The 23,330-nt window shown below is 39.2% G+C and overlaps 1 protein-coding gene across 4 annotated transcripts in view; it reads right to left on the bottom strand.

Moving 5' to 3' along the window:
- Positions 1–23,330, bottom strand: part of DROSHA (drosha ribonuclease III) — a 122,887-nt gene that overhangs the window by 48,627 nt on the left and 50,930 nt on the right. For 3 of the 4 annotated variants that reach the window (XM_070357685.1, XM_070357684.1, XM_070357683.1), the window contains 5 exons: positions 14,796–14,965; positions 9,712–9,836; positions 8,006–8,105; positions 6,142–6,249; positions 47–154 (listed from right to left, as the gene is read on the bottom strand). In XM_070357685.1, coding sequence (XP_070213786.1) covers positions 47–154; positions 6,142–6,249; positions 8,006–8,105; positions 9,712–9,836; positions 14,796–14,965 — 611 coding nt within the window. The remainder of the gene's footprint in view (positions 1–46; positions 155–6,141; positions 6,250–8,005; positions 8,106–9,711; positions 9,837–14,795; positions 14,966–23,330) is intronic. The other variant, XM_070357687.1, reaches the window with a different exon arrangement.

Here is a 23,330-nt window from a genome sequence, read left to right as displayed (position 1 = left end):
ACTCCTATCTTGTTATTATATAAATGTACAGGAGAGTAACTCTCACCTGTAACAGACAACGATCTTGGAAAGTATATCCTATCAACTTGTCCAGATGCATTAGGCACTGGTGGTAGCGAATATGATGGGTCAGAACTGGCAGCATCATGGCATGCTAGGAAAAAGCACATTTCAATATGTTTAATTCTCTAAAAGTGTATTAAAAACATTTCATTCATTTTGCAGCAAACAAAAAATATTTTTACATCCCAAATCCCATCCGCCAAAGTCTTAAAACAGTGTACTGGCAGCATGGCACCCTGGCATACCCTCTGTGAGGGGCAGTGGAGTAAGTTGTTAGAGATACAGTCTCTGGAACCAGAGTGCCTGGGTCCAAATGCTGCTCTGTCACTCACCCATCCTGGGACTTAACGGTAAATTACTTAACCTCTCTGTTCCTGTTTCTTCGCCTGTCAACTGAGGACAACTGGTGTAGCTACCTTCAAGGACAATTAAAAGGATCAAATGAGTAAATACAACAGGCTGCTTAGAAGAGGGCATGTGTGGCCCTCACTAAAGTAGGAAGAGCCCTGGTTCATCAGCAGCCAGCAGTGTAGCCTTGAGGAAGCCACAAAAATTTCTGTACCTCCTTGTTTCTTTAATTCTAAGGGAATGGATTAGGACTCACAAATTCTGAAACTTTGTCAGGGTCAAGGCACTTCTGAGATCTAAGGAAAATGAGTCTTTCCCCAGAAAAAGGCCTGTGTGCACAAACACGCAAAAATTTTATGGAATTTTAATGAGTTCACAGATCTCTAAAGCCCATCATTAGCCTCTGGGTAAGAACTTCTCAGCCAGATGATCTCGAAGGGCCATTCCAGGTTTAACACTCAATCTAACATTATGAGGATAACTTTTATAAAAACCATCAATACGGTTAAATCACCTGAGGACACAGAACTTTTATTTCAATCACTTTTCATTTGGCTATAGATTCCTTATTGGGAGACAATTTCATGGAGAGCGTATCTTTTTCCTTTTTTTAATAACGTTTCCCTAGAAATCAAGAGAATGAAGAAGTCATTCTTATTCATCAGAACCTGGAGGATGGGCACAGCCCACAGAATGACTGACATGTGCTTTCTATCATTTTAGTCTTTGAAGTATTTTAAGCTGACATTATTTAAAAATACATGGTAATGGATTTGCTTGAAATTACAGAAATCAGTTCCCTGTATTAACTTATAAAGAAAGATTAGTTCTCCCAAAAAAGGATCTTTAATCAACAGAAAGTCTTTCTTTCCAGTTTAATTCAGTAAATATGTATTGAGCACCTCCACATGCAAGGCTTATAATAGCTGTGGAAAAGAAAAAAGATGGAGACTCTCTTTTCGCCCCTGGGGGCTTCCCAGAGATATGCTATTCTGATTCGAATTACTGGCATTTTGTCCACTATGTTTTGATCCATGCTGTATTAAAAAACACAATAATAAGGAAACAAAGTATGTGGCCAAAATATAATACAGTTTCCCAGGCATTTCACCTGCATGGGACTCATGGGTATTGAGGCTAAGCACTCAAGGAGGATGGGTCATGAAGACTACGCAGTGTAACTATTTTTCTAAAGTATGAATTCAAACTGGTGAGTTGTTTTCATACCTCCAGCGAGGAAGAATCATTAACTGTTAAGAAAATAACTATCTTCAGAGTATGCTGATTATTAGAAAATAGTCTATCCCTCTGATCTACCCCAGAAAAGAAAATACATTTAATGGCAAAGTTCCCACATCTTCTCTTCACCAAACTAAGTCTTACTTACTTTACCCTTTACTCACATGAAACAGCTGTGAGTCCCTTCATCACTTCCTCTAAACTTGCTCCAAATAGAGCCAGGTTCTCTTTCCAAGTAAGTATGGTTCTTGTGAACACCACGGAAAGGTAGGGATGACCAAGGTCCATTTTGTATCCCTGACAGATAAGTCTCGAGGTTCTCTATAAGACTCTGGCTCAGTTTGTTAAATGATCAATCTTTGCAATGTTGAGACCACACACAATCATTAAGCATCTCCCCTCATTGTATTCATTTCTAGAAACTGCTTTCACTTTATTTACTTGTTTTATTTATTTTTATGTGGCTGTGCTGGGTCTCAGCTGTGGCACGTGGGATCTTTGATCTTCAGTGTGACATGCGGCATCGTTTTTCTGGTTGCAGCAGGTAGGATCTAGTTTCCTGACCAGGGATCAAGCCCAGGGCTCCCTGCTGATCCTGCATGCACACACTGTGAAGTTTCTCCATCTCCTCCATCACTTGTCCAGGCTCATTCCCTATTACCGTTGACAGCATTGGCAGCAGCAGAACATCATCACATGTTCCATCACCTTGTCCTTGTACTTTAGAACCGTGCTGCTGGCTGAATGATTCATGTTGTAAGAATGAGTGACGTCTACCACCTTCTCGCCTCACTCCACTCTCTCAGTTATTTTCACTTTTGTTTCCATCATTATTGCATGACGCTTCTTAGCAGTACCAGCTACATCGCTGCTGCTTTTATGCTGCTCCCAGATATCCTGGGCTTGAAATAAAGATACTATACCACTGTACTCTATACAGTACTATATAGTAAAGTACACAGAAGCACAACTACCCACAGAGGATGCACACACGTGACAATGTACACCAGACACATGAACTAACTTACCTGGCTGAACATTCAAACACAAGTTTGCATCTTTGAAAGTTCACAACTTGAAGGTTTGTATGTAGTGGACTCACTGTAGCCCAAACACAACTCTCTGTCTACTCAGCACTCACCACCACTCTGTTCTTCTTTTCAATTTTCTTCAGGCACCCTGCCTTCTAGTTTTCTCCAGTTTCACATGGGCCTAATACTGGTTATATGTTAAACTGACATAGTTTCTTTGCTCCTTTTTTGACATCTCTGTGTGTCACATTTATCCATCCTCCATTCTCAGGATTCAGTTTATTGATTTCCATGGACCTCCCGCTTGGTGGCACAGGGCACAGGTACCTACTCTTCTAAGTCACCAAGTCAACTCTGGTGTGCAAAACCCTGTTCTTAAAGTACAGACACCATAGAGAGATGATACTTTTCCTCTTCTGAGTCATAATGCTGAATTTCTCAGCCTCAGTATCAGGTTTTGATTCCTGCTTTTTCTTCTGTATTACCCGGAATTCATTCTAACAAGCGGTTACACTGAGAAAATCTTTCAACAGTTTCTCTCTAAACATGGTTCAAGTTTGCGCTTAGCTGACATGTAATTCCAGGTTACAGGACCTCCTCTACGTTTTCATTCCTCCTAACACTGGTTGGAGCATATCAGGTAGAATTTTCTAATCTCGTAACAACCCTCGGTAACCGCTCTGGTTGGGAAATTATGCTTCCAGAATGAGAAGCTGGGACTCAGGTTGCTCTGCCTTAGTTTCAACACAATAGTTTTATTGCCAGTGGCAGCCAGACAGCATCACAAGGCTTTTGCCAGCAACCCACCAGCAATTATTATTACCCCACCCGGCCCCCACCCCAGGATTTCAGAGACGCACTCAGCCATTTTCTCTTAAAACTAAGTATGAGTTCATTTTTCCACAGGCTTCAGGGTTACTCAGAGTATTCCATGTATACACTTCATTTAACTGCTATTTCTCAGTCAGATTCTTATTCTTCATTACCAAAAATACTAACCACATTTACTTCGTATTACATGCCACCTGAGCAAACCCCGGGAGATGGTGAAGGACAGGAAAGCATGGTGTGCTGCAGTCCACAGGGTCGCAAAAGGAGTCGGACACAACTGAGCAACTGAACAACAACACGTCTCCTGCCATCTTATTTGATGAAAACACATGAAAATGAAAACATGTATTCTGAGATAAGAAACTATAGTTAAGAGGCAATATAACTTGCAAAAAATAGGACTGGAGGATAGAAGCCTGGGAACAGCAGGAGTCCTCCACGTGGAGGAACCATCATTACACAAGAAGTATTCACCTTTGACGAAGTCCTACTCAGGAACCTTGTCTCCAACCAGTCAAACACAGGAACTGATTGTTTTTGGCTATGCGCATGCTCAGTCACTCAGTCATGTCCAGTTCTTTGAGACCCCATGGACTGCAGCCCACCAGGCTCCTCTGTCCATGGGATTTTCCTATCAACCTCAAAATAGAATGTAAATGTAATATATGCAGAGATAGAGAGACGATAACCTAGTCATCCAGCTGCTTCCAATCCAGTTGGGAAGCCAGAGTCAGGTTCTTGTGACACAGCTGAAGGACATAAAACTACAGGGTTCATTCAGGACCCCTATTTGTTTTACCAAAAGAAAGGGTAGAAAGAGCTCAATGTTTTTTAAAAAAAATTGTGTTCAGCGGAACTAAACTTATCTAGGAACTGCTCCACAGACAATGGGACACTCCCTCCACACCCACTAGTCACCAATCAGTTGGTTTTTTTTTTTTTTTTAATCTTTTTACAAATTAGGGTTTCCCAGGGTTGTGTTTAATAAAAAAAACTTCACAGTTAAATCAAAAACATAAGTTTAAAAACCACTGAACTAGAAGAACTCTAAGATCCTTTCCAGTTCTCAAAGTTCCATAATTTCAGGATCTCTTAAACAATCAACTTTGACATCACTGAGATCAGCAGATGGTTGGACATTCCAGTCACTGTTACTACAATGTCTTAAGCAGCTATGTTGGGGTTACAGTGCTATGTTGGTTTTGGAGAAACACTAGCAAGCTGAAAAAATGGGTATTATTACAGCTCCAAGTGGCCCTAAGAAACAATCAATGGAAGTAAGATATCCACTTCTGAAAGCATTTACAGTTTAAAAAAATTGGTCAATGGGTAATATAACTGAGGACTTTTTAGACAGACTGGCATCCACTACAGATGATTATTTTCAAACTACTTAGCAATACTACATCAATAGCAGTTCATCTCAGCAAAAAAACATTTAGCTTCACATGGTAAATGAATTACATAGCAATTCCTTTAATGATAGGATTAAATTCCACTGTTCAATACAATAATTAAATGCCAGCATTGATTTAAAAAAAAAAAAAAACTCATTACAATGAAATGAATACCTAAGAATGTCTGGACTCATTACAACTCTTACTACCATCACAAGAGACAAGTGGCAGCTTGGAATATTCTTCCAAAAGGCTAAACACAGCGAACTGCACTGACCCCAGTCTGCGTAATCATTTCCTTTACTTAATTACCATGGAGTGCAACCAATATCAATCATAACAAAAGAATCAAGTGAAGAGTCAAAGAATATGCTAGATTTGAGGGATGTCTCATTTGGTAAAAATTCACATTTAAGGAAAAAAATACCTCTTAGTGAGCCAGTTATATATTGCTGAAATGTTCCTCTATTAAGTCTACCCCTCCATCCCCGAAAAAATGGGCTGGGCTTCCTTGGTGGCTCAGTTGGTAAAGAATCTGCTTGCAGTGCAGGAGACTCAGGTTCAATCCCTGGGTCCGGAAGATCCCCTGGAGAAGGGAATGGCAACTCACTCCAGCATTCTTGTCTGGAGAATTCCATGGATGGAGGAATCACTGAGACAGAGCAGACTGTAGACTGGAGAGCTACAGTCCATGAGATCACCGAGTCAGACACAACTGAGCGACTAACACGTCACAAAGAAAAAATACTATCCTTTGGCTCAAATATGTATACTGTTTCTGCTCATTTAATACTTTCAGCTCTCTGCACTGTAAGTCTGGGTTCTCAGTCTGGAATGTTTATACACACCACCTTCAGGAATCTGCCTGTAGAGCTGCCGGAGTATCTCTTTTGACAGGCACTTACCCACATGCTCAAACAGGCAGACACATTTGAAGAACAGACCTGCCTTCCCTCAATGTGCGGAGACAGAATTGAGCATTACTAAGTCAGCGCCTCCCACGCCCCCGCCATGCACACGCGCGTGCACCACACACAGCTAAACAAGACAACGTGAAAACTGACACAGAAACAGAACCCAAATGATAGAAAACAGTGTACTGTTGATGTTCCATTTAGCTACAAGGTAATACATTCTGCAGAAACTTCTCAGAATTAGGAAGACTTCAGTGCCAGATGCCTTTTAAAGGAAGAGACGTTTGGGTATAATTGTGTTCTCAGAAGCGTCATCACCTGACAGACATCAGAACGGATGCCAGTTTTCCAGAAGCCTTGGCTACTCAGCTCCACCGTTACTTCTCGCCTCATGGTATTCTTCTGTCGTATTTTTTGGAGCGCTTCCTAGAAAAGAACTCATTGTGATGAGTAACCTGACAGCTCTAAAGCAGTATTAAGCCAAACATCAAGCATTAGTAAATTAGCTGGATTCGTTCACCCTTACATTCAGGTAGTCAAAATTCTTCATGCCAAATTAGATTTTTAAAAAATAGAGAAAGGCCTTGGGAATAAGCCAGCTTTTCCTGGTAAATGGAGAAGGAAAAACTAACCTAAAGAAGCTACTCTGGCAAGTTCAAATGAAAAATGTCCTTTTGGGGACTTTTTGGTGGTCCAGTAGCCTCCCAATCTGAGGGGTTCAGGTTCAATCCCTGGATGGGGAGCTAGGACTCCACATGCCTCATGGCCAAAAAACCAAAACGTAAAACAGAAGAAAAATTGTAACAAATTCAATAAAGACTTTAAAAATGATCCTTGTCAAAAAAAAAGAAAAATCGTGAAAAAAAAATGCCCTTTAACTGAAAAAGAAACAAAATGTGGTGTTTGGAATCTGAAATCTGCATGTAAAAATTATATTTAAATCAAGCCTTATGTTAAGCATTTACATATAAGAAAGACAATCAGTAAATTAACCAGAAACCCATGTAATTCTCAAAGACGCCTTCTAATTTGCAAACCCTGCAGCAAGGGTATATTTTATTAAAACAAGACAATGATTCAAAACTGCTACAATACGTAAACAGGAATTGACTCTTCCCTTTTACCACCACCCTTCAAATAATTAATGATAAAAAATAATTTTATACTTGTATGTTTATTCAATTAAAAAAAATCTCATAGAATTCATAACAACAACAGGAACCACCACCACCTCCATCACTGATTAAGTTACTAATACAGGCCGGGTAGCTCATACAGTAACAAATCTGCCTGCAATGCAGGAGACCTGGGTCCTATCCCTGGGTTGGGAAGATCCCCTGGAGAAAAGAATGACAACCCACTCCAGTATTCTTGCCTGGAGAATTCCATGAACAAAGGAGCCTGGCAGGTTACAGTCCATGGGGTCGCAAAGAATCTGATATGACTGAATGACTATCACTTTAACAGGCCAAACACTACTGGAGGAAAGTTAAATGGAATGTCTCCAAGTCCACACCATCACCCTTTTCCCTGAGTGCACTGACAGTCTCTTTTGGCCTTGGTTCCATCTTTTATAATGAAGCTGACTGGCTCAAGTCACAAAAAGCGACAATGTCAGAATTCAAACACTTTTCTCAGCTTCAAAACCTTGCTTTTACACAATGCAGCAGAATAAACCCTCATTGAGACAAAATCTATATTGATACTAAATCCATTTATTTTTTATTCTTAAATATAAAACACAAGTGACCCTGGAATATAGATAATACTACCCATAATACTACCCATACTAAAGAAATACGGAATTTGGGATATAAAGTCTCACAAAATCAGTTCACCATACTAAACTAACAGATATATAGAAGATAATCTTTTACAACCTAAGACCAAGAAACTTGAAAATGTGGTCCTATGGGAAGTTTTAAAATTAACTTCTTAGAGAAGCTATATTCATTCCCAACATCTATTAAAAAACTGGCCTTTTTAAGGAGAAAATATGGTCTCTTAGCTACTAAAAGATGAAAAAAAATCAATCAGTATACTAACATAAGGAGGGGAGTGAAGTGTGATTTTTTTTTTAAGTATCTTTCCATCTTATTCTAAAAGTGTGGTGTAACAACAATCTCAGATAAACCGGAAGTACATCATCATTAGCCATAGGTGAAGAGGGTCCAATACCAACCTCCCTCTGTGCCAGCTTCTGCTTGTCAGTCTGTTTGACTTTTGGACTATTTGCTAGGAGGTGGCGAAGCTTAACATAACTCTTCCACAGTTTCTGGTACCTGAGGAAAAGGACAGATGGACATCTCAGACGAAAAGAAGGCAAATCTAAAGTGCCGTAAAGCCAGGTGTTCTTAGAGGCCTGCTTGATCATAAATGCATTCCTGTGAACATCCTTAATGGCTTCAGACCTTCATTCTAAGGAAGGACGTGGTCTGGAGGAATGGAGCAGCTGGATGACCAAGAGTCATCCGGAATCTATGAATAAGCTGATCATTGCCTACGTGCGTTGAAAATGAGGTGTCACTATACGGATGAATCTCTCTGGAGGCAATTTCAAGAGAGATGCACAAAAACCGAAAGAAACATGTACGGTTTCTCACTGTTACCTCTTTGAAAGTAACACACTTAAATACATGCTTTCTGATGTTTGTTGAAAGAAAGGCCCCTTACTCAGCAGACACTGTCAGTGTCTGAAACGCTTTCACTGAAAGTAAAAGTTGGAGAAAATGAGAAAAAAGAACCCTCCTCATGATAATTCCCAAGATACACAGATACTTACATCCATTTTTCCACTGGCAAGGGAAAGACAAATGATGTATAGCAATTTGTATATACCATGACAAAAATAACCATCTTTGAAGCCAAACATGTTATAACCTGGATCAGCCTAACGAGTAAGTTAAAGTATCCTGAGAAGGAAGAGAATATACAGTTTTTTACCAATTCACACTCCTGCCAGCTGAGAGTCCACATGAGCCTAATCACATTCTACTCACACTTTTCTGGCAAGAAGGGACTTTCCAAAGATTTTCTGTTATATTGAAACTGCTCCTTTTTTGGCCTTTGCTGGGTCTCTCCTTTCTGATAACATTTTTTATAGACAATGGAGGAAAGAAAGAAGTACTTACACAGTGCCTGGCTCATTGCTTCATACTTTTATCCAATGGGAGGGGAAAAAAAGAACAAAACCCTTTAGCCTCTTCTAATATATCAGCCAGAATTGGATTTATGAATTGAAAATCTCCTATGCCCTTTTCTCCCATTATGAAACCTTTAAAAAAATTAAATCAGGAAATGGTTTGTTTGACAAAGTAGGGAATCTAAACACTACTGAAGACTCTAATGGTGCTATTCCCCTTCCCACACATCCTCATTTTCTCCCAGCAAAACACTAATGTGCCAGTTGGAAAGTAACGTCAATTCTAAGAGCCAAAAGTCATGGCTTCTCCTTCCAATACAACCCTTGACTTTGCATGGGATGTTGAGCTCTTACTAAGATGTCTCCCCAAAATCAGAACTCTACATCAGTGCAGCAGTGCTAGGAACCAACATGGTGCTACTTTCCTCTAGAGAGCACTGAAAAAAATAAATAAAAATAGTAAGTTCTACAATGATGGATAAAGGAAAATTCCTTAAAGGTTAAAAACATACAGGACTCATATTGACCAAGACTGCTAAGGATAATCTATCGAATAATATGTAGAGAAAATAATTCTTCAAGAGCTACCATAACTTGTTTCATTCGGTAACCTAATCTTGGAAACATGGCTCATTTCAGATCTTAATTTTTAAAAAGAAAAAACTCCACTAAAGGGGATTCCCTGCTAATTTCAGCTGTTAGTAGAAGATGAAATTGGCTAAGACAAACACCGAGAAATATCTTACTGTGGGTCTCCAGCATAACTCAACTGTGCAGGGCGTATCCCAAAGTGAACGATAATCGGAAAAGTAATCACATCAGGGTTGAACTGTTCACGATCCAGTTGATCGATGCGGACAGAGCTTGGTTTCTAGAGAGAGAGAAATCAAAGCCATTTATTCCCTTAAGACGTCTTTAAGTATTGACTTTAATCTAAGTAGGGAAGAAATTAATCGGATTTTTCCCTAGGAAAGCCTCATCCCCAAAAGGAAAAAAATGTCATTAAAAACCTTTAATCATAGCAACTACACTATATAAAAACTATAATGTCATCCCCGTAAATGAGTCTGTGCCATTCAGCATAATGAACGATGATTCTGTCCTTTTCTGCCATCCCCATAGAAACCTTTAAAAATTAAACTTTTGAAAGGACACCTAGTCAGATATAACTTTTCCTTAACCTCTCCAGAGGCACAGAGGGAGTATTCCACACGACCAAAAGAGACACGCTGGCTTATTCTGCTTTAACTGCACATTTCAAATGGAAAGCTTATTTCTATTCAGCAGGCACAGACAGATGCCTCTATATACTTTTTTTCCCATTAGTTCTCTGTGTATGTTGTGTATTCCTTTAATTCTATACCTTTAAATGAAAAGGTATGGTGGTACAAAGACCAAATAGTTAAGCTGCTCTTATTATGTCCATGGAGGCCATTCTTAAATTTTAATAGAGAAGACTCAATTTTCATAAGTTTCTTTTCCAAGTCTAATTTAAAAAAAAAAAAAGTGAACAGCTTGGTTCCTTCTTAAGTTACTAAAGTATGAGGATCCATTTGTAAAACAGCTTTCATCCTGAATACTCAAGTTTGTGAAAAGATAGTAAAATTGTGGAGAATATGTTTTAGCACCTCCTTGCTTATACTGAACATTCGGGGCATTCCCTAATTAGAAGCTAAATTCTGACTAGAAGATCGGTGGGGGTGTTTGGCCCAGTTGCTTCAGAGCTCGAGGCTATAGACTTGATCCCCATGGAGGCTAATAAGCTTCACTGTATTGCCCAGTAATGCCCACCAACTATGACTTAACAGTCCTGCCTGGTTTGTCCAAGACACAGGGGTTTCAATGTTAAAACTGGGAAAGCCCTCAGCAACTGGGACAAGCTGGTCACTCTACCCACAACTGTAGTCCAAATAGGTGACCAACTATTCAATAAAAAGATTTGTGCAAATTCATCCACATTAGTGAAAAAAAAAAAAAAAAAAAAAACCTTAGACTTCAAAGAATATTTCAATGTCATTTAACAATTAAAATTTTACTAGCATCTTGAAAAGTTGACCTTTGCTCTCAAAATTAATAACTAGGTCAAAAAGGCCAGGTTCTCTCCTCTAAGTCAAAACCCTTTGATGTTCTTTCATGCTCTTCTGCCTACCAGGACCACAATTAAAGTCCCTTCCTGCCTCTGCAGTCACCACAGACCAGATTATGCTGGGCTTCTCTTTGGCTCCATGCTATAGTATCAGGGTTTCCCAGGTGGCACTAGCGGTAAAGAACTCTCCTGTTAATGCAGGAGATACAGGTTTGATCCCTGTGTCGGGAAAATTCCCTGAAGGAAGGCACAGCAATTCACGCCAGTACTCTTGCCTGGAGAATCTCATGGACAGAGGAGACTGGTGGGCTGCAGTTCAGAGGGTCACAAGAGTGGGACACAACTGAAATGACTTAGCACACATAGTATCAACAGAGGAAATAGTGATTTAAAATATTTGTGTGTGTATGTGTGTGTGTGTGTGTGTGTGTGTGTGCATGCGTGCACGCACTCAGTCACTCAGTCATGTCCAATTCTTTCCAACCTCATGGGCTGTAGCCCGCTAGGCTCCTCTGTCCATGGAGTTCTCCAGGAAAGAATACTGGAGTGGGTAGCCATTCCCTTCTCCAGGGGATCCTCCCAACCCTGGGATCTGCATTGCAGGAAGATTCTTAACCATCTGAGTCACCAGGGAAGCCCTTTAAAATATCTGTACTATTTCTTATTTATAGGGGGAAATGGGATGAAATGAGTTCTAGACTTGGCCACACCCTACAGTATCCATCATACTATTTTTATATTAGAATAAAATACATTCTCACCAATGACCAAAGTGTTCCCTAGCAGAGGCAAAGTACCTGGGGAGGGAGATTAATTTTAAATTCTGCAGCAATAAAGTACTTAATGGGACCATAATGATTTGAAATTTTTAATAAATTCCCCAATATCCTTATCACTGGGCAATCTTTCAAAGCAAGCACTTCATAGGACAAAATATAGTGCTATGTCTATTCTGTCCTATTCTCAACAGGATATAATGAAAGAATGTTTCATGATACTAAGTTTTCAGGACACTTTTCTCCCCTGCACTAAGACTAAATAGCAAATACTAAAAAAAAAAAAAAAAACTACCTTAAACATGTACCAAAGCTTGGCACCCAAACCTAACTTTCTTATTTCCAATTACTTTCCAGCTTAAACCTTTCATCCTGACTAACCTGTGTTTTCCTCATTATCTTCAAAACTGGCCACACACCAACTCAAGAATGTTCATTCAAAGGTGCCAATGATTTATACAATTCCTTGATTCTTTAAAGACCACAGTAATGTTCATGAAGCATCCCTGGGAGCCTGGCCCAGTGATCTCACCAAACACTACAAGCTTTCCTGACTGGCTTTTTCAGAGATTGGTCCATTGATTCAATAATTCATCACAGACTCCTTTCATATGGATATGCTGTAAGTCTGCAGCTGGACAAGCATCATATATAATCTATATACTTCAGTAGCACCTGGCTCACGTAGTGGTTCCTCAACAACTGAGTTGAATGATGATCATGGCAATGGAGTAAATATTCTCTATGCCACTGGCTCAAAAACGAGCAAGAAGCGAACCAGAAGCAACTGGGGAATTTTTTTGACTACAGGTCATTGAGCCCCGTTACCTGGAGTACATGGGATGGGGTCCATCAGGGCATTCTTGTATTTTCAAAAGCTCTCCAACTGATCCTAGGAGTTCAGGAAATTTTAACCATGCCATAGAAGGGAGTCCCAGGGTAAAAGTGCTTCCACAGTAAATCATGAGATTCTTCAAGGGGACCCACCAAGGGAAAAAGGATGTCTCCCACCACCATCACCCCCACTCAGTCCTCTGACCCAACTATAAAACGAACAGAGAAATGTAAATTCATGCAACTGTTTAAAAGAAGAAAGAGTAAATCCACAGTCACACTCTCATAGTGCTATGATTTTGTATATTTCTTTTACTCTAACAATTATCTGTGTGGCTTAGCAATATAATAGTAGAAATTGTATAACTTTTTAGTGTTAAACAAGTTTCATGTTTAAAGACATTTTTATTAAACACTTTCACTTTCTAGATTTGTTTAATATAATCAGCATTAGCTGGAATGTCTGATTTGCAAATAGCAACATTTTGTTTGTGCAGATGCTACTGTCATGCTACAAAAAGTTGATTTAGGGTTTTTATTTTTATGAATCAAGGCTATTAAGCAATTTGGCAGCCTTTCTAAAACAACAGCTTTGTTTACTTAGATTACTCTGTTTCCTTATATAGTAGTATTTTAATTCTCCACTTTTGTAAAACTTTATACAGATAAGATACCAATATATAACTACTTTATGAAACAATAACATATTTTAGAGGAAAATAATTTAATAATAAAACAGTGTGCTCTTTATCAGAAAAAAAAGCTATCTATTAATTATTTGCTTTTGATTTTTATGTTTTAACTTTAAAAATGGACATTAGAAGCAAAATTTAAAGAAATAAATTTTAAAAACATTAATAAAAATTAGACAAAGGATGTCGATAAACCAATATCAGAAGAAAAACCTTAAAGATCAACATTTAAAATATCAAGTTTTGCTAGAAACCAAAATAAAAAGAAACCTGAGCTAAATAGTATCTATTTTTTCCCTACCAAATTGACAACATTTTTTGTTAAACTAGTACAAGCAGTATGAAGAAATGGTCAGAGTGTGAATTTTACAATTCTCTGGAAGGTAATTTATAAAGTATCCAAAGCCTTAAAAATGTACATACTTCAAGGAATTAAATGGACACATTCAAACAGAAATACATACATATGGAAAACATGTTTCATCACACGTATACAAATTCAGCATTATTTGCTATAGCAAAAATCTGGAAGCAACTTAGGTGCCTGGTAATAGGGGGTTAATTAAGTAACAGTGGCTTTTTTTTAAATTATATGCCTAAAGAAATGTAAAACGAAGGAAAAATAATAACTTTGTGCTTGTTGTTCCTGGAGGAAGATAAGAAGAAAAAGTCTGAATATTAATATTTAATAGTATGATGCCAATTTTTTTTCAAAACAATATGAAATATGTCTTACTAGAAAAGTGAATAGTATCATCTCTGAAGAAAGGAATTATGGGCGATTTTTCTCTTCTTTGGGCTGTTTTTCTCTTTTTCTAATTGTAGAGAAGATCTATTACTTTTATACTCAGAATAAAATTAGAGCTGAGCATAATCTAAAAACTTCAAAATTCTCCATAATAAGCAGAATAAATCTACTAAGCAGATGAATGGGGCTTCCTTGGTGGCTCAGAGGTTAAAGCGTCTGCCTATAATGCGGGAGAACTGGGTTTGATCCCTGGGTCGGGAAGATCCCCTGAAGAAGGAAATGGCAACCCACTCCAGTATTCTTGCCTGGAGAATCCCATGGATGGAGGAGCCTGGTGGGCTACAGTCTGTGGGGTCGCAAAGAGTCAGACACGAATGAGCGACTTCACTTTCACTTTCATGCCTTCAGTTCAGTTCAGTTGCTCAGTCATGTCTGACTCTTTGAGACCCAATGGACTGCAGCACACCAGGCTTCCTTGTCCATCACCAACTCTTACGGCTACATATATGCCTACAGATACGCCTATATTATAATATTTTTCTTATGTACTAAATATTTAAAGGAAAAAAATTACTCAAAGGACAAGAAGCAATGAGTACTTAAATCTTTAAAAACATTCTGTTAGCATTTTTACGAAACACTCAAACCTGAAAGGAAGGTGACTCAGTCTCTGACCGTCAACACCAGCACATACCGCTCCAGGGTTGGTGACAATCATGCCTTTGCATTCTTCCGCGTATTTCTGCCACTCAAGTTCCTCCCACTGAAGCATATTGGCAATCTCCTCTTCGGGAACAAGGGCTTTGCTACACCGTAGTAAGTACAGGAGGATCTGGTGCATAGACAGTACTTCTTTCCCTCCATCTCAGGTGACAGTGGAGAGAGAGGGAAAATAAGCGTACTCAATTAACAGCCAGTCCTCTACCCAATCAGGAAGAACAAGACAGCGAGAGAAGAGCCCCTGTAAAAAGGTAGCTTAGAATTTACATCGTTAAACCATTGTTTAACCAGGTGCCAAATAATAGGCAAGCCGTTTGTTTCACTGATGAACAGAGCCCATAAACCATCTCATTTACGAAAATGGCAACAACAACATTATAAATGATAAAAGGCTCCATTTCTGAGGTAGGAATATAAAAAAGGTGCCTACCTAAATAAATTTAAAACCACCTAGTGTAAAGAACCACAGTTTATAACATACAGAACCGTGTTATGTTTTAAATATTTTGTCAGTCTTTATAGGGTAACAGATGAAAGTGACGTTACTGATTTAAGGAAATTCTAAGCTTTTATGAGATACTTACGGATGTTTTCAATAAACTATTGTTGCACTATGGCCTAATTTTTTGGTGCTAATGTGCTGCACCCGCCATGAGTAATAGAAATAAACAGTTTATACCAATATCATGAAGATCATTATGGAGTTGGTACATGGAAAAAATACCAAGTATTCTGAGACTTAAAGAAGCATATATTACCAAGTACAGAGGCTAAAAACAACAAAGAACATAAATAAAGTACCTTGGAAAAACTCAATTAATCTGGTACTTCGTGAAGCAAAGCCATTCATCTAATATGCACATTAATTTCAGTTTCACAGGCTTCTGCCTTCTCTTTAGGTTTAGCTTTTTTTTTTTTTTTTTTGGCCACAGTGCATAACACACGGGTTCTTAGTTCCCCGACCAGGGACTGAACTCACGCCCTCCTCATTGGTATCACAGAGTTTTAACTACTGGACTGCCAAGGAAGTCCCTGGGTTTATTAGCTTCTTGACCAGTACGTACAACCAACTTTTCTCTGCCTAGTCCCACCCAAAAGAAGGACAAGAGCCCTGATGGTGTAGAGAATAATAACAACTCTCCCCAAGGTCATAAGACACACTAGAAACAGTAGTACAGGGCCAAACACTTCGTGGAGAAACAAGGGGACCAAGATGCTGGAGACAGGCAGGCATAAATGAGGGGGTCCTATTTGTGCTAGAAGAGTTTATGACACCCAAGGAATCTAGGATACTAGAAAATGGAAGAAGATAAAAGATTTTAATTTGAGTTGCTATGGGCTAAGATCTTAGGCCTACACTTCTAAGACAGAAGACAGTAAGGATCAAAATTTCTTTTTGATTTGTGCTTTTCTATCTCAGATGCTGCCCTGGAATTAAATGGCATTGCCGCTATATGGCTACTATATATGTAGGAATGCATTCATTTATTAATCTAAATACACATTCATTCATTCAATAATTACTAGCACTTATTACGTAGCTGGCCCAGGAAACACAGTGCTAAACAGCTGAAACTCTTACGTTCCAGAGGAGAGAAAGAGACAATAAAAAACAACTACTTAATAATAGATCAGGGATGAGGGCTCTGAAAATGGATCAAACTGGGCAACTATACATAAAAGGGTGGTCAGGAAAGATGTCTTTGAAAAGCTGCCATCTGACAGATTTGAAAGAAGCAGAGGAGCTCCACGTGGCTACCTGGGAGAGGGGTGTCTCTGGTAGAAAAAACAGCCAAAGCCCGAAGGTGGGACTGATGTGTTCCAGGAACTGCAAAGAGGCCAGCATGGATAGAGCAAATTGAGGAGGAGAATGTAAGAGAGGCAGCAGGGAAATCAGATCTTGCCAAGCTTTACAGAGCACAGTAAGATCTCCGGAAGTGACTCTCAGATGGGAGCACGTTTTTCACCATTATGTGCCTGGCACTATGAATGGTCCCATGTAACAATTATGGAAAAAAACAAACAAAAACATAAGCTCCGGGACTTTAAGAAGCAAGTTGACTAATGATGATTAATCACAACAGTTCCTAGAGGAATCTTTGCAGGTAACATTCTGAAAAGAGGTAAAGACACTGAGTTTCTTTAAAAAAAAAAAAGAAGTAACTAAAGCAGAAAATACAATCAACCTACATGAGGACATGTTCTGTCTATTCTTCTTACTATTATTCACAGCAGTAAAAAAAAAAAAAAAATGGTATGCCTCATTACAAAACATCTGCCTTAAAACTACAAGTCACCTTTGATTAACAAACTTCCATGGTTAAGGACATATTTCTTAGACTCTGTCTCAACAGACATTTTAATCTGCCTGCATGTGACATGACTTTCTCAATCAATGATGTTTTCCCCTTTGCTAAGGAGCCCAGCAAATCATAATGCCCCTCAGTCAGTCTGAGTCCATGCTAATCTCTGCTTCTGGGGGGAGCCTGAAGTGAGCAGGTGGACAAGAGACCTCTAAAGCCAGGGCAAGTTGACTTACACTTGCATGTGTTAACATAAGGAGCAGCAGGGATAAAGCAAACCTAGCCCTCAGAAGAACTGCCATACTGAGGAAATTCTAGGAACCAAGGAAAGGGTAAAACACAGTAAGATTACTAAAGAGCACTGTGTGCTTATAAGGATACATCAGAGGAGCAGAGTGTTGTTTTGCTATAAGGATTAGAGAAGAACATTCAGACTTTATTTGGGAAGGTTGGAAGGAGAAAAGACATGCAACTATAGCTATACACATTGGTGCTGAAAGCCACCCCACGGTTACAAGTGGCCAACTTTAGGACACTTCAAATAAATGGGAAAAGGACTAAGGGCACTGAATTTAAAGGGAAAAGAATAAAAAAAATCAAAGAGCTACTGAGAGGGAGGAACACTTAAACCTGCAAACCAAGGGCACTGCCCAATTGAGGAGAAGAGTACCTGCGAGATAAAGAAGGAAGGCCGCCAAGTGCCCTGAGAACACTTCTGCCTAGTTTGGGTGCAAAGGTGCTGATGAGGGAGGAGAGATTTATAGCTGCATGGAACTAGAAAGAATTTTTTTTAAAACATACACATATTAGGCGTGAGGTAATGCTAAAGGAGAAACTATAAACCCATGCTGAAAACTGCTAAATTATTTTTAAAACAGCTAAAATCTAAAAAGATAGATATTTACTGGTGTGAAAAAGTAGAAACTCAGGACAGATAACATGAGGTGAAACCCTTACAGGAATATAAGGAAAGGCAGACAGAACTAGAGAGTCCCACGGAGCCCACAGGGCAAGAGCTCCATCCCTCACACCCAGCCTGGCAAAAAGGACATTGCAGAAATATTTGTGGGATGACTTTCTGAAGCAGATAAATAATGTGGCCACTTGCTCGCAGACTGCCATGAATCTACTAATGCTAATGAATTGGCTCTTTTGGTTTGTCTGCTTTGCTACATGTTTATGTTGGGGATTTATGGAACTATGTCACTGAGGGCTAGGAAGTAATCTTTATCTCGTTGGCTGAGATAAATAGGACCCGATACAAATGAGAAATTAGAGCGGGTAAGCTAAGGTTAGCAGGAATTCTGCCAGCGCTGGGACTGGAACCGTGACAACCGCTCATTATTCGGGAAGAACTGGAGTTTGTGTTTCAGGGAATGAATCTGGACAGTCATTAATGAACTGACAGACTTTATAAACTGTTTCTTAGAGACTTAATTCTCACAGTTTATATCGCTTGATGATTTATATGGTTATTGGGAGGAGGGGCAATTTGCTAGGGAATTTGTATTAAGAATATACTGGTTAAATAAGTAGTTCTCAAGAGTATAATACTCAGTTTTAAGAAACATACAATACTGTCGTTCCCTACACTGAGAATAACTATATAACTGCATTACCTATATGCAGACATATAATTATGTCTCCCAAATATTCCTACAGGACACCTTTATATAATCTTAAGTTTTGAAAACTTTTATTAATAGCACAGAATTTTCTCAACTCTCCACAAACAAAGCTACATTGAGACACTGTATCAATTTATGTCTTTTTCCAAACTACATTTCCCTCCTGGGAATTCTGATATACTCTCTTCCTCTTTGGCCCTCTGTGAGCCATAGCTAAAGAACTGCTTCTCCAAAATGAGACAATTTCCAAAAATCCATCTGCTAGATAGTTGATTTGCAAAACTGATTTGGGATTCTCAAAGCTTTACTACAGTAATGATATAAGCAATCAACAGGCTTTCCTGTAAGTGCAGCCTTTCTATCTTGAATTATGCCCTGCCCTAGCCCTGGCTACAATCAAGATAAAACCTTAAACTGGCTCTGATATGATATGAGTTCATATCAACTGTCTAACTACTAAAGGTGGAGGCAGGGATAAGGAAAGAAACAAAAATTTGAGAAAACTCTTATGATATCAATAAATTGGTTGTTCTGTAATTTGACTTCTGGTAAACTGACCTGCACTGAAGAATCCTTGGTTTAATCTATTAGCTAAACTTTGGATAAATTTGTATAAAGCAACTGAGACAGCTGACTTCAAAGCAGGTCCACTGAGGAACTAGAGAAAAAGATAATGACTGATAAACTTTCAATCTATGTATTATAATAAACTGTTACGAACAAAAAGCCGATGAGAGTAAGAGGACCACTAAATACTTGAAACACTATAAAAAAGTTGTTCATTCTCACAGGAGTTCAAGTAAGAGGCAAATATTAATAATAACAATGAGATAACTTTTTATGTATCAGATGCTAGTAAAACCCAGTGTTGGCAGATGTATCGGAAAAGGGTGGTGTCAAAAATGCTGGTTAGAACTACAAAACTATGTCCTTTCTAGAAAAAACTTGGCCAGCTCTTTCCAAATTTAAAATGTGCATACTGTCTTAACAGATAATTACTTCTAGAACTCCACCTTATAAAAACACACAAATGCAAAAGAATAGATGCATAAGACTATACCTAAAGTATTTACATGTAATGGTGCGGAGCCGGGGTGGGGGGGTTGCAGAATAGAGACTTCCAAAATACTCCTGACTAAAGGAACTGTAAAAAAACAAACCCGAAAAAAAAAAAACAAACCCGATGTCTATTCATCTATAGAATGCCACACAGGTGTTAAAAATTAAGGCAATGTATTTGTGTGTGTGTGTGTGTGTGTGTGTGCTGTGTGTGTGCATGTGTGTTAGTCACGAAGTCGTGTCCAACTCTCTGTGACCCCATGGACTGCAACCCGCCAGGCTCGTCTGTCCATGGAATTCTCCAGACAAGAATACTGGAGTGGGTTGCCATTTCCTTCTCCAATGTGAATTTTAGTAGTAGTAGTTTAGCCGCTAAGTCGTGTCCAACTCTTGTGACCCCACAGACTATAGCCTGTTAGGTTCTTCTGTCCATGGGATTCTACAGGTAAGAATACTGGAATGGGTGGGTTGCTATTTCCTTCTCCAACGTGTTTATATAGAGGATGTCTGAAACAGCTGGGTAAAAAAGTCAAGTTGTATAACATGTTTAGTGTTATCTCACTTAAAGAAAAAAGTATAATTCTCTCTTTATAGGTGAAAACAAATACAAATCAAACCACTTATAGCAACTACTTATCCTCACACATCTAGAAGTTGGTGTTCACTTTTTTACTTCATACACTTTTGTACTGTTTATATGTGCGCGCGCGCACACACACACACACAGACTGGACACAATTAAGGGCAAAGGTAACACTTCAATTTTGTGAAGAAAGAATGGTCTTTTCAATAAATGGTGCTAGTCAACTGAATGTCATATTGAAAACAATGAATCTTGACCCATATCTTATGTTATTTACAAAAACAAATCTGAGACAGATTATAGGACTAAATTTGTAGAAAACATAGAGAGTATCTTGATGATCTAGAGGTAGGCAAAGTTTTCACAAACAAGATACAAAAAGCTCTAAGCAAAAAGGAAAAATAAGAATTAAAATTAAGAATTTCTGTTCATCAAAAAAAAAAAAATCACCATTAAGATGGTGAAAAAGCAATCACAGAGAAGGTATTGGCAATACATATATTGGCCAAAAGACTCATATAATAAGTATATATAAAAAATACCTACAAATAAACAAGAAAAAGGCAAATAAAGCAACAGAAAAATGAACTAAAGGCTTGAATGCTAAGTCACTTCAGTCGTGTTTGACTCTGTGTGACCCCACAGACGGCAGCCCACCAGGCTCCCCCGTCCCTGGGATTCTCCAGGCAAGAACACTGGAGTGGGTTGCCATTTCCTTCTCCAATGCAGGAAAGTGAAAAGTGAAAGGGAAGTTGCTCAGTCGTGTCTGACTCTTAGCGACCCCATGGACTGCAGCCCACCAGGCTCCTCCATCCATGGGATTTTCCAGGCAAGAGGGCTGGAGTGGGGTGCCATTGCCTTCGCCTTGAATAGGCACTTCAAAAGTCAACAAGGAAAAAACAAAAGTCAACAGGGAAATGGTCTATGTATGAAATGGTGTTCCATTTCATTAGTCTTTAGGGAAATGAAAATTAAAACCATACTGCGATACCTCTGATGCTCATCAGACTAGCTAACTTGAAAAAGAAAGAAAAACGCCAAGTGTTGGTACAAATGTGGAATAACCTGAACTCTTATCTATACTGCACATGGGACAGTGAAAAGGTACCATCATTTTGGAAAACTGTTTGAAAGTATCTACAAAGCAAAACTTAAAAGCATCCAGAATTTCCACTCCTAGGTAGATATCCACTACAGGAAAGCATAAATATGCACATCAAAAGGCATGTACAAGAGTTTGATGAACATATGTGCTATCTGAAAGAGTCAAAAACTAAAAATATCAGATCAGATCAGATCAGTCGCTCAGTTGTGTCCGACTCTTTGCGACCCCATGAATCGCAGCACGCCAGGCCTCCCTGTCCATCTCCAACTCCCGGAGTTCACTGAGACTCATGTCCATCGAGTCAGTGATGCCATTCAGCCTTCTCATCCTCTGTCGTCCCCTTCTCCTCTTGCCCCCAATCCCTCCCAGCATCAGAGTCTTTTCCAATGAGTCAACTCTTCGCATGAGGTAGCCAAAGTACTGGAGTTTCAGCTTTAGCATCAGTCCTTCCAAAGAAATCCCAGGGCTGATCTCCTTCAGAATGGACTGGTTGGATCTCCTTGCAGTCCAAGGGACTCTCAAGAGTCTTCTCCAACACCACACTTCAAAAGCATCAATTCTTCAGCGCTCAGCCTTCTTCACAGTCCAACTCTCACATCCATACATGACCACAGGAAAAACCATAGCCTTGACTAGACGGACCTTTGTTGGCAAAGTAATGTCTCTGCTTTTGAATATGCTATCTAGGTTGGCATAACTTTCCTTCCAAGGAGTAAGTGTCTTTTAATTTCATGGCTGCAGTCACCATCTGCAGTGATTTTGGAGCGCAGGAAAATAAAGTCTGACACTGTTTCCACTGTTTCCCCATCTACTTCCCATGAAGTGGTGGGACCAGATGCCATGATCTTCGTTTTCTGAATGTTGAGCTTTAAGCCAACTTTTTCACTCTCCTCTTTCACTTTCATCAAGAGGCTTTTGAGTTCCTCTTCACTTTCTGCCATAAGGGTGGCGTCATCTGCGTATCTGAGGTTATTGATATTTCTCCCAGCAATCTTGATTACAGCTTGTGTTTCTTCCAGTCCAGCGTTTCTCATGATGTACTCTGCATAGAAGTTAAATAAACAGGGTGACAATATACAGCCTTAACGAACTCCTTTTCCTATTTGGAACCAGTCTGTTGTTCCATGTCCAGTTCTAACTGTTGCTTCCTGACCTGCATACAAATTTCTCAAGAGACAGATCAGGTGGTCTGGTATTCCCATCTCTTTCAGAATTTTCCACAGTTGATTGTGATCCACACAGTCAAAGGCTTTGGCATAGTCAATAAAGCAGAAATAGATGCTTTTCTGGAACTCTCTTGCTTTTTCCATGATCCAGAGGATGTTGGCAATTTGATCTCTGGTTCCTCTGCCTTTTCTAAAACCAGCTTGAACATCAGGAAGTTCACGGTTCACATATTGCTGAAGCCTGACTTGGAGAATTTTAAGCATTACTTTACTAGCAGGTGAGATGAGTGCAATTGTGCGGTACTTTAAGCATTCTTTGGCATTGCCTTTCTTTGGGATTGGAATGAAAACTGACCTTTTCCAGTCCTGTGGCCACTGCTGAGTTTTCCAAATTTGCTGGTATATTGAGTGCAGCACTTTCACAGCATCATCTTTCAGGATTTGGAACAGCTCAACTGGAATTCCATCACCTCCACTGGCTTTGTTCGTAGTGATGCTTTCTAAGGCCCACTTGACTTCACATTTCAGGATGTCTGGCTCTAGGTCAGTGATCACACCATCATAATTATCTGGGTCGTGAAGATCTTTTTTGTACAGTTCTTCTGTGTATTCTTGCCATCTCTTCTTAATATCTTCTGCTTCTGTTAGGTCCATACCATTTCTGT

Source organism: Bos mutus, chromosome 20 (genome assembly GCF_027580195.1).
Source record: "Bos mutus isolate GX-2022 chromosome 20, NWIPB_WYAK_1.1, whole genome shotgun sequence".
Lineage (NCBI taxonomy): Eukaryota > Metazoa > Chordata > Mammalia > Artiodactyla > Bovidae > Bos > Bos mutus.
The sequence above is the reverse complement of the archived record's forward strand: the minus strand, read 5'-3'. Positions and strand labels throughout refer to the sequence as shown.